At 46.7% G+C, this 11,576-nt stretch overlaps 1 protein-coding gene across 1 annotated transcript; it reads right to left on the minus strand.

Annotated features, from left to right (window-relative positions):
• Positions 1–520: 520 nt before the first annotated feature.
• On the minus strand, positions 521–7,849 carry RHBDD2 (rhomboid domain containing 2). The gene is made up of 4 exons (XM_004688280.2): positions 7,598–7,849; positions 5,137–5,544; positions 2,374–2,524; positions 521–1,468 (listed from the first exon to the last, which is right to left on the minus strand). The coding sequence occupies exons 1-4, from the start codon at positions 7,773–7,775 to the stop codon at positions 1,111–1,113; spliced, it is 1,095 nt and encodes a 364-aa protein (XP_004688337.1). The 5' UTR covers positions 7,776–7,849; the 3' UTR covers positions 521–1,110.
• Between the last annotated feature and the right edge of the window lie 3,727 nt (positions 7,850–11,576).

The raw sequence follows: 11,576 nt of genomic DNA on the forward strand, positions 1-11,576 counted from the left end.
AGCCACCCCGTTCCCATGGGAAATGAAGGCACCTGCAAGTCAGGCACTTCCTGATGTGGGGAGGAGCCGCAGCAGGCGCTCACTAGAAGCCACACGCTCTGCCTGGGCTAGTCAGGTGCCTGTTGGCTGTTACCCTGCTGTCCCAGTCCAGCCCTGCCTCCCGAGGCCGACCCCCACCGATGACATTCCTTGGGTCTCTCACTAATGCATTCCTGGCTTTGGCCCAGTGGGAGACACTGATGGAGCAGGAAAGATGCAGGGCTTTCCTCCTTGCTTCCACCTACAGGTGTCATTGCTGTAAGACAGCCCTGGGAAGATGCTCCCCTATTTAGGGAAGGCATTGCCAATCTTAGCTCCCCCAGGACTGTTGCATTTCACCCCCCAAACCGAAGTGGAGTAGAGGTTGTTTTCCTGACTCAATGACCTGCCAACACTTCTCCTCATCACCCCAATGCCCAGATCTCAATGTTCTCTCTAATCCCCCAGCAGACCCCGGAGAGACCACACACCACAAGCAGGTTGAAGGCTGTTTCTTTATACAAAGGCAGTTAACACTATGCAGGCCACTGTGGTTCACACTGGTCCGTCTCACCACTTCTGGGCAGAAGTCTGGGTGAGGGTGCCGCTGCAGGGAGAAACACTACACAGGCCTGGGGACGCCAAGCACACCAGCTGGGAGCTTCCAAAAGGCAGACACAAGATACACGGACACACTATAACCAAGAGCACAACACACACGACGGGCAGGAAATGCAGAGCTAGAATTTCCGCAGACAACCTGGGCCTCTTCTTCAACCTGTGTTCTCCAGGAGGCAGGCAGGTAGGAGGCGCCCTGGCCTGACGCCAAGCACCCCAGCCATGGCATGGCAGAGCTACACAACCTGATAGCATCACAAAGTGCCTCGCTGTCTGCACCTGTAAACTGGGGACAAGAAACTGCACTTCACAAAGTTGTCATGAAGATGAACGAGATTGAAATAGGAATATCAAAGTACTCAACACAGAGCTGGCACATAGAGGTGTTCAATAAATAATTTTTTGTAAAGAAAATCTCAGAAGAGGACCTTCTGCAGAAGGCCATGGTGTGAGATAACCTCTCTGGAGACTCTCTCAAGGGATTAGGACCCGTGAGCACTCCTTGGTGCCTGCAGCCGTTGGGGAGGCCAGGGCTCCAGAATACACTGTGCCAGGGCAGTTGAGGGGGGCGGGGGGCTGAACCCCCAGGGAGGCACCTGCAGAAGCAGGGTAGACACCAGAGGAATTAGGGGTTGTGCCAAAATGGTTCTGTACGTAACACAGGCCAGAGGCAGGCTGGTATGGAGGCAGGCTGGGCATGTGCCCAGGAGCACAGGGTGGCCAGGAAGCTAATTTCTGGCCACTTGCATGCTGCATCTGGGCGACAGGGTGGTTTGGGGTCAGGTGAGGGTGGCCACTCTGCGTCGGGTAGGAGCCGGGCACAGGGTTCATCCTGGAATGAACAAGAGACAAAACGGTCATTCGGCCAGTCATGCCAAGGCAAGCAGCACACACAGGAGAAATACTTGGAGCAGAGCTGCTGTTCACATTACAACATGCTGCTAACACTTCCTGTCAGCTAGCTCTAAGTACTCAGTTGGGGGAAAGGTTAATTTTAACAGAAAACAGATGCCCAGAGAGAGAAGGGCCCACTCAGGGTCAGCTGAAGGCTAGTCTGCTCACACAGCTTGCACACTGGTCAGAGGTGGGGGCCAGGCCACGGCAGCTCACATGTGCGGCTGGTTCAGCAACTCTCCCCTGAGAGAATGTACTTCCGGTTGTGGGAGAGCTGGTGGGAGGACCCTAATGGAGCAACAGGCTTGAACCTGGGCCTTTGTCTGCTGAGAGATTGTCCACCTGTGTCTTCAGAACAGTGACTCATAAACTCTAGGTCCTGACTGGCAGGCACTGACATGACTGTCTTGGGAAGCCGTCTGTGCTGAGGTTAAAGACCCCACCACAGGCCTTGTGCCTGGGACCACAGGTTTTATCCACTGAACTTGTGCAAAGTTCCGAATATGGGGAACCATTGCCAATACCACTGATGTTTGTACATCAGGGACTTAAGTATAGGCCCAGCACACAGTGTAGCCCCCTCTCCCCATCACCCCTCAGTCTGCCATATGCCATTTAGGATTAATACAAGGCTTCCAGTGCTCTCCGTTTCCCACCTCTGCTGGGCTGGCACCTACTTTTGATGTATGTAGCTGGGCAGACTCTAAAACACTCAGAACACTGCGTATAGATTTTCTGGGCCTAGGGCTGCCTGCACACTGTTTCTTTCCCCCATGACCAGTCACCATCTCCACAAGCCCTGAAATTGCTTTAAAAGTAAGATTTAAGAGTTCTGTTACTTACTTCCGGCTATGGGCTGCTCTTCTTTCAGCTGAAGAGCCTGAGATGTACTTGAACATTGAAATCCTCCTCATCAGGCTGAAGGGGAACTTCTGGTCAAGCTTCAGTGCTACACGCTCTGAGAGGTCGATGGAATAGCAGTATGTGATGCCATCTGAGGTTGGTATATTAAGTAAAACTGGAGGCAGCTAAAGGCCTAAATTCTCCACACCGAAGAATACAGGTTCCCACATTTATTCTACAGGGATATTAGTGCTCATTCCCACCATTACTTTACAAAAGTTTCAAGCCCAAGGAAAACCAAATGTTGAGCTTCCACCCACTGTATCTCAGAAGCAATATGGCCAGTAAAAAGGGAGGGTACATAGCTGCTAACCTTCCCCTTTCCCTAAGACAACTCATCCGCCATCTCTTGAATTCCTCTACCTCTGCAATCATAAGTGAGTACGTAACTCTGTCCTTGCTGTGTAATGAAGCAGAGATTGCCCTAGTACGCTCTAGGGTGTACATACACAGGGTGAGACTCCTCAAGCTATGCAAAGAGTAGCTATGAGGGAAGAATAACTCCAGGATGCTGGGAGAAATACCTCTATAGTTCCCACAGGACGAAGATATGCTGAAGTTCTAATCAGTGTGTGAACACTCAGGGCATTCAGCAGAGAACTCCAAAAAGGCAATGCCTTAACAAGTAAGTTAAGTGCCTATCAGGAAAAAAACAACTACTATACATATGTAAAAGTATTTAAAGGAAATCACAACCACATGATAGAACACAGAAAGAAAGTCAAGACAGAAATGAAAACTAAAAAAAGAACAAAGGGAACCTCTTGAACTTGAGGGAGAAAAAAACCTACCTGGATGGATAAAACTACACAGTAGACACTGTAAAAGAAAAGATCATTGAACTTAAAGGAAGCACGATAGAAGCTATTCTAAATGAAATGGAGGGGGGCAAAAGCTAAAAAATGAAAAATAAATCATCTGAGTTATCCTACCAGTAAACAATATCAAGTAGTTTAACATATGTGTAAACTGGTATCCTAGAGAAACATATATTTGAAGAAATAATTATGATAATTTTTTAGAGTTGATGGAAACTCTACACCCATACGTACAAGATCAATAAACTTCAAACAAGGTACACAAAGAAAACCACTCTGAGGCACATGACAGTTAAATAGCTGAATGATAATGAGGGAAAGTTATGAAACAAGTTGGAGACAAACGATGGATTATACAGGGTAACAATAAAAATGACCACTAAGGACCAAGGCTCCAGTTATGGCTACCACATTGTTTTATACAAGAAAAATAAAGTGAATCATGCCTGTTTAAAAAAGGGAAAATTATTATAAAAGTTGGAAGGACAAAATAGAGAAGTCCACAATTTTAGTTGCAGAATTCAATGGTCTTCTCTCAGTAAGTGATAGAAGTATGAGAATATAGGAGTCTTGAACATGAACACCTTGACATAACTAACATGTTAACTGAACGCTATACCCACCAGATTATGTTCAGATTATAAATTATGTTCTTTTCCGTATACAAAGAACACTCACAAAGATACAGCAAATAAAGGCCCAGAAAAACATTTAAAAGGACCAAATGAAATAAAAACTCAGTAACAAATGTAATTCTAGAAAATCACCAAATATGTAGAAGTTAAGCAACTCACTTATAAATAACCCTTCTAACCCAAGGAAAATCAGAAAGTATTTTTAACTGAGTAAATGAAAACACAGTATATCATAATCTGTGGGATGCAGCTATAGTAGTGCCTATAGGGGTGTTCATAGCTTTAAACTTTGATATTAGAAAAAAAGTTTGAAGTAAGTGAAATTGTAATAAAATTTAAAAATAAGGTAAAAAAGAGCTATCTTGGGCCCTCCCTGGTGGCGCAGCGGGTTAAAGCACAGCACTAAGAAGCTAAAGCCATTTCAGCATGAGTTCGATCCCCACCCTGGAGGTGATCCAGACCTCTCCTGACCCACCTGCTGCTCCCCTCAGCAGTGTATTTCGTCTATCTGCCTGTTCTGCTCCCCACTCTGTCTCTGGTGAAGCCTCTCACCACCTGCACCTCTGGCTTGTACCCCAGTTCTGTATGCATAAATAAATAAATCTTAAAAAAAAAAAAGAGCTATCTTATGTATATTTATATACTGCCTAAGAGTTTATAGAGATTTTAGGAATGTACTGAGTAAGCCCCAATATCATCAATTCTGATATTTAAAAAAGTGTCCCACTTTGTATTTTAGAATTGTTTTTCCTAATTGCCAAAATATATACACAAGGTATGTAAAGCCTTATCTAAGTTTTTTTTTTTTTTGCCTTATCTAAATTTTTAACCAATCATATGGTCATGGTCTGTATCTTACACTTTTTTTTTCCTAAGATGAAACCAAATAAAAACAATAACAAAATTTAAAAAATCTGTTTCCTATTCATCTCCAGCTCATGGTATTTCAGATTCTTCCAACATAGTGAGTCAAAGTAGGTTTATACCCAGTTCATAAGGGGAAAAACTTTCAGAATATTTCACTGATAGTGTTAAGGTGGCATGTGGCATGAGGGGATAGTTATGTTGTTTTTTCAGCTAAAGAAACCTAGAGAAGGACTAGAGAAAAGACTCCATCCAGGTCACATGGTTTTCAGAGGCAAAGCTCGGCCTTAGATTATTTGCATCTGAGCCCACGGACTAGCTACCTGAGGCCCCAGACCCCCCCATCTTGGTTTACCCTTAGGCATGTTATCTCTCAGGAAGGATACACGCTAGCCCAATGCCAAGTCCACAGACATTACTGAGGAAAGAGGTCTGGGGAATGAGCCAGGAGGCACACAGCAGTAGCCATGGCACCACCATTGTGGGCACGACCACACCAAACACCAGGGCCCGCCTCATCCGAGAGCGGACAGAGTTGACCCCCAGCATGGCAAAAGCCACTGGAGTGAAACCTCTGGCATCCTCCACCTCCCCCAGCTTCGACAGTGTTGTCACGGCCTCAAATGACAGGAAGATGATAGCAGAGAAGAGGGCGAAGATCACGGTGAAGAAGCAGTGGCGGACGGTGCCCACGGTTCTCTCAAAGTTGCCAGCAAAGCGCCAGATGACGATAGCACCGCAGAACAGGGAGATTGGGTTCTCATAGACAAAGATGTAGGTCACCAGCCTGTAAACTGCAGAAGGAACTGAATTAGAGACCTAAGAGTGGGCTGCTCCAAGGAGTGATAGCCAGGTTACAACCCACCTCAGGAAAGGGGGAGTAGCCCCCAGAGTAGATCACTGAGCCAGTGAAAATCAGCAGGAACCAAGATAAGCAGTGGGAGGCAGCAATGTAAGACCCCAGACTCAAAGGAGAGGCGTGAATATCTAAGCTCATCTTTTTCCCAGACCTGGAGCAAGTCTCATCAGTGACAGGCTTCCATGTAGGGAAAAAAATGACTTTTGAGCATGGGATGATCTTTGAATTTGTAATGTGCTTTATCATCCTTTTTTTTTAGATTTTAATACTGACCTATCTCACCGGGCAGTTTGAGGGTTAATTAATTGTAACAGCTTCAGGGTTCACTGAGTGGGTGTCACTTAACACTCTGTGTGCCAGTCTCCTCGGCTGTAATCCTGACCTCTCCTTCCATAGTGGCTGTTCAGAAGAAGAAAAAAGGGACCATGAATTATTTTGCATCTATAAAGATCATAAAACTGTCACTGTAGATAAAGAATTCAGAAGTCTTCCCTGAAAAATGTACCTAATCTTACAGATAGAACTATGCTTTACATGCAATAAGACAGCAAAGAATCTTACTTGTATGTTTCTAAAAGCAATCATTTCTTACATACTTTTAAATCCCTGCAAGCCAAAACGTTACACGTAAGATGGGAACGCAGTGGCAGGAATACTGAAGTTGGAAACTAAAGACTTGGAGTGAAATTGGCTCTACCACGACTGTGCTGGTAGAGCTCTTAAGTCACCGGCCCTCTGGGCTTTGGTTTACTCACTGCAAAGTAACAGGCTTACACTTGAGATCTTCAGAGGTCTCTTATGTGTCCAATATTCACATGCCCCTGAACCCCACCCTCACAGACACTGAAGGAAAGAAGAAAAAAGGGAGCTGTTTTGGCTGGCACTCTGTATCTATGATGACGTGCTGTGTGTATCTCCGGTGGGTTGACCGTGGGGAGCATTTTTAGATTTGAGCATAGCGGAGGCAATGAATCACTCAGTCAGTTCATTTCTTTGAAGGCTTCATTATCTGAGAGTACGTCATCATTTGTTGAATACCTCCAAAACTGAAATTCCAAATATAAACGTGAAGATTCTAGAAGCAACTCTATATGATTTGGAGATTATATACCCTAAGGCTCCAGACCCATGCATCACACGAGAAAAAGAAAGATTTGGGTTCTTGTCTCAGTTGTGTGACTTAATAGCTCTGCAATTCTCCGCATTGAGCCTCAGTTTCATCTAAATAATGGGCAATAATAAAACCTACGTCATGAGATCATCACGAGGATTAACACAGGTGAGTGTGCTTCGCTAAACAAGAGCTACACGAATTCCCCATTTTCCTTCCCCGAAAAGAATGGAGAACAAGACGGGTTACTAAAAAACGTTTTTTATGAGCCAAAGTTTATGCTTTATTGGTCTGCAACATTTCACTCCCCTAGAGAAAACAAACGCCCCTCCTAGGGAGTAGATGCCCCTGCCCCTTGTAAACTGGGAATCCAAGTCAGGGGTATGACACAAACGCAGCTGCGTAAGAAATAAATGCCACATCCCAAGCAGACTGGAGGCTTAAAGAGGTTGTCACAAATAAAGCTCAGAAGTCTTGATGAAGGCGAGGAAAAAAATGTTCAGTGGGGGTTAGGCCCTCAAGCAGATGTAGGTGTCTAAGTGTCAGGGAGTGGGCGGGCGAGGGAAAACCCTCCTCCGAGAGTGAGCACGGATGAATGAATGAAACGGGTGTGCTAGAGATGAATTTGGGGGCCAGTCCCGACAGGGAAGGGGGAACACTCGTGTCGGGAAGGATTACAATGATGATGAAGATGGGACTCTGGGAAAACAAAGACGTGGACTATGGGACTGGTCCTCCGGGTTGGGGGAATGCTGATGCGAACCGAGACGGGATGGCAGAGGTGAGGCCTGATGGCGCGAGTACTGGGAGACCGGAGCCCCACGGCGTGGCGCAGCCCGAGGAAAAGGGTTGGCACCGGGGTCCCGCCCCAGCTCACCTTGCCAGTCGCGCAGGGCATCGGACTTCAGCGAGAGGCCGGAGGGCGCCAGGGGCTGCTGCAGCAGGAACAGGCGGGGGCCGGACACCAGCAGCGAGAGCAGTGCGGTGAAGAAGGTGGCGGATGGCACCTCGGGGAAGAAGGACCAGCTCCGATAGCCGGGCTCCGAGACCGCCATGGCCGCCAGCCCTCCCGCGTCCGGCTCGGCTATGGCAGGTCTTCGGCTCCTTCCGCCTCCCTGCGGCTGTCTCCCCTGGCAACGGCGGAGGAGGAGGCCGGAAGCCCCGCCCCGGGACCCGCCCCGCGCCGGGTTGTCCAATCCAGTCGCTCCGACCAGCCCGCCCCCGCGCGCTGAAAAGGGGGTGTGGGCCCGCGCCCTCAGGTTGTAGCAGTCCCAGGTCCCGCCCGTACCCCCTATAGAACCCTGTTGTCTGGTGTGGAAGCGGCTGAACACCCGGTCTCTCTCACACACATCTCCATTATGCCGATAAGGAAACTGACGCCCGGGCAGGTCCCTGGGTAAATTAAATGACTGGCAGCGTGAGTGCCCAAGCTCCCCCAGACGCTATGGCCTGGAATTGGCCAGGAGTACCACCAGGGGAGCCTTGAGCCTGGGTTGGAGGGATTCTGCTGAAGGCCCTGCAGTGTTAGGGTTGTAATATAACACCTTGACCGGCACCTTAATAGGCAAGGTCACCTTAACCGACAAGGTCTCTTTCAGCACTTGAAGGTCTCTATGCTAGAGAACACCTTTTAAGGCAGGCAATCTATTGTTTCCCTGATTACAGATGTTTCAGAAGGTGAAACACATTGCAGAGAAATTGTGGTTACAAGTGGGCTAGGATTTTGAATTCCGCTTGGTAGTTCTCAATTTTTTTGCCCTCTCCACGACTTTCCTCTAATATCCTTCCCATTTTAACTCTAAACACTTCACGTGAGGACACAGAGACTACAGAGAAATAAATGCTTCTCGGTGGTGGACATTCAGGTCCATGCTGGGGCCCTACTCCATCCTCCTCTGTAGCTCTGGCAGTGTCTGTGTTATCCTTAAGCTCAGGAGGAGAACGTGAACTTGTTATAACCATATGATTTCTTGCATATAGACATAAAACTATGGAACATATTTCAATGAATGGTGCACGTATTTAGACTAATAGTAGGAGGCATGAACATTACTTAAGGTTTTACTGTACAAGAAGCAAAAGAGGAAACTGGAGCATGATGTTATTGCTAAACATAGCAAGGGGTACTTGGACATCCGGAACCAAAGCCTGCACTTTAGAAAGAGTAAGGAAGTGGAGGTTCATCTCTTCTGTGCCAGTTGGGTCTCTTACAGAGCTCGGGGTCTACTTCTCGCACATACTCTGAAAAGGGATCTAGAAAAATTGGAATTTGTCCAACTAGAAGTGACAGAATTGGGAGGAGGAAGAGAGCCCTTCAGGTTATTTTATGTGAATTTTATGAAGGGGGTCAGGGAGATTTCCTAGAGAAGTCTCAGGGATCCTGGCTGCAACTATCTGAAGGGTTTTCCTACAGTGGATTTATTTGGCATTACTTTAAAGGAGAGAACTGAGGCAAGAGGGTGGAAATAACAGGAAGACACACAAGGCTTAACTTTGTATTGTCCATCCTTGGAATCAGCTGCCTTGGTGGGTAGTACACTTCTTGTCACTAAAAGTATGTAGCAGAAGCGATATGGTGACTTCATGAGAATATTGAAAAAATATTGAAACATCAGATTGGCAGTGGAACTAGATGCCTTTTAAAGTCTTTTTGAATCCTCCTTTCTCAGACTCCAGAAGCCACCATTCTGTTTTCTGTCTTTCTGAATTTGACTACTCTAGGCAGCTTGTAAAAGTGGAATCGTTATGGCAGATTTTCATTAGGGAACCAGGCACTCAGAGAGGAGGAGAGAAGCTCTATTTTCACCCCGCAGGCCCAGAGATGTTTCTCCAAAGTCTGAGCCCCCAGCAACTAGGTTGCAGAGTATTTATTGACTAAGGCAAAGGGTAAAGTCAGTTGGGAATGCATGAATCAGGGTGTGTGTAGTCTTGAGGGTGCTTATCAGTTGTTCCCTAAAACTTTTAGTCTATAGGCTATGTCCCAATGTCAGCTAGTCAACAGGTCAGCCTGACATTTCCACTTCATTTCCCCCCTTTTAATTTTTGTTCCACCATATCTGAGGTGGCACAGATCTGTGCTGGCGGAGATTGCAGGGTGCAGTCTTTGAAGACAGTTGTTTTTTGTTTGTTTGTTTGGTTGGTTGGTTTGGCCTTTTTAGAGTTTCAGTGTGTGCAAACTGTAGTTTTCTACAGTAGAAAACTGTAGTTTTCTCTTGCAAGGACTCTCATGCATGCTGTGCTCAGGAGGAGTAAGGAAGTTGTTGGGTGCCTGTGGCTCAGGGTATTTTCCATCCCCCTCCCTTATCTTAGAGTTTACCTCCGCTGCCCAAGATCTTATTTTCTCAAGTTTTACTATTTTTGTTTAATCCTACTGGGCATCTGACCTCATCTCTGGAGTACGATTTAGTTATTATTCCTTAGCATTTACTGTCCTTATCTCAAGAGCCTGTTTGACTTTCTCCCCGCAACCCCCTCCAAAGTCCTGCCTGTGCTGTCCCTGAAACTGTCCAATTAACCCTAACTTGCTCTGGGGCTCATTTCTCCTGCTACAGATGGAGCCTGATTGCCCTTTGTTGGGACAAAGGGCATGGAGGGGATCAGTGGGGAAGCAGTCAGGGCTCTGTCACAGGGTGAAGATCTAAGGGACCTCAGAAGAGATGCAAGACCCAAACAAGAGACCAATAAAGGAAACTGGTGAGGGACTGAGAAAGGGGAGCAACCAGGACAGAAGCTGGTTTCCCAGAGAGGCAAACATTGATTGTAGCTAACTGGGCCCTGGTCCTGCCTGTCTCTTAAGGTCATGTATAATACAGATATGCTTTTAATACCTCCAGGTTTTCTTTTACCTCCAAAAATTAATCCAAACAAAACAAGACAAACAAAACAAATTTTTTTTTTTTAAAGAGGGCACAAACTCCCCCAGCCTTGGCTGTGAGCAAGATAGTGGTGTTGTAAAGTGTCCTGGCTCAGGCTAGTCATCAGTACCAGTGAGGGAGACAGCTGACCAGTGGGCCAGTCTAAAGAACTGGAGCAAGGCAAAGTAAGTGATCCTTTATTCACCAAGAAGGTGATTTTTTGTCTGCCACTTCTTAGGTCACCAAGACTTATCACAACTCTGCGATTCTTCAGAAAACATCTTCTTTTCCTGTACACAGTCAGAGGCAGCTGACGGTCAAGCCTGTCGTCCCACCTTGGCCTGTGGTTGGGGCTGACCCCCTCTCCCAGAGAGTGGAACGGTCCCTCTTCCAGTGGTCTGCGTAGTGGCCCTGCAGGTGGCTTCCTCAGACACTCCTGGCTGAGATGCCCCAGCTGCTGGCCGAGGAAGCAGGCTGGCTGCCCATGAACAGGAGGCGGCCCCAGTGCCTGGGACACATGGGGCCTCAGGTGAGTCTGAGGTGGCAAAGTACTGGCATGGCAATGTACCGGGTCCTTCGCTTGTCCTTCTCCCTTTCTTTTTCTCAGCCCAACTAGTGTCCTCCCTGTCATTGTGGGCCTTCAAGGCCATGTCTGATCTCTGGAGCTAATGAAATAAATTGCTAGAAATGCTTGACCTTTGACAGTTTGTAGTAAGTCATTGAAGAACATAAATTTTTTTCTTAAGATCCCTCTTTCAGGCCATTAAGTCTTTTTTTTTTTTTTTTGCTTTCTTTACTTTTAACACTTTCTTAAAATTCCACTCTCAGACCGACTTGTTTTTGCCTTCAGACCTACTTTTGCTTGCCTTCAGAACTTGAAGACTTTTTTTTTTTTAAAAGATTTTGTTTATTTGTGCATACAGAACTGGGGTACAGGCCAGAGGCTCAGGGGTGGCGAGAGGCTTCACCAGAGACAGAGTGGGGAGCAGAACAGGCAGATCG

Source organism: Condylura cristata, unplaced genomic scaffold (genome assembly GCF_000260355.1).
Source record: "Condylura cristata isolate star-nosed mole 26May11 unplaced genomic scaffold, ConCri1.0 scaffold00024, whole genome shotgun sequence".
NCBI classification, from domain to species: Eukaryota; Metazoa; Chordata; class Mammalia; order Eulipotyphla; family Talpidae; genus Condylura; species Condylura cristata.

Coding starts and splice junctions, on each gene's coding strand:
- RHBDD2 (XM_004688280.2), bottom strand. CDS start 7,775: ATGGCGGTCTCGGAGCCCGGCTATCGGAGCTGGTCCTTCTTCCCCGAG. Junction 5,545..7,597: donor TGCCCTGCGCGACTGGCAAG/GTGAGCTGGGGC, acceptor TTCCTTCTGCAG/TTTACAGGCTGGTGACCTAC. Junction 2,525..5,136: donor ACTTGGCATTGGGCTAGCGT/GTATCCTTCCTG, acceptor TACCAACCTCAG/ATGGCATCACATACTGCTAT.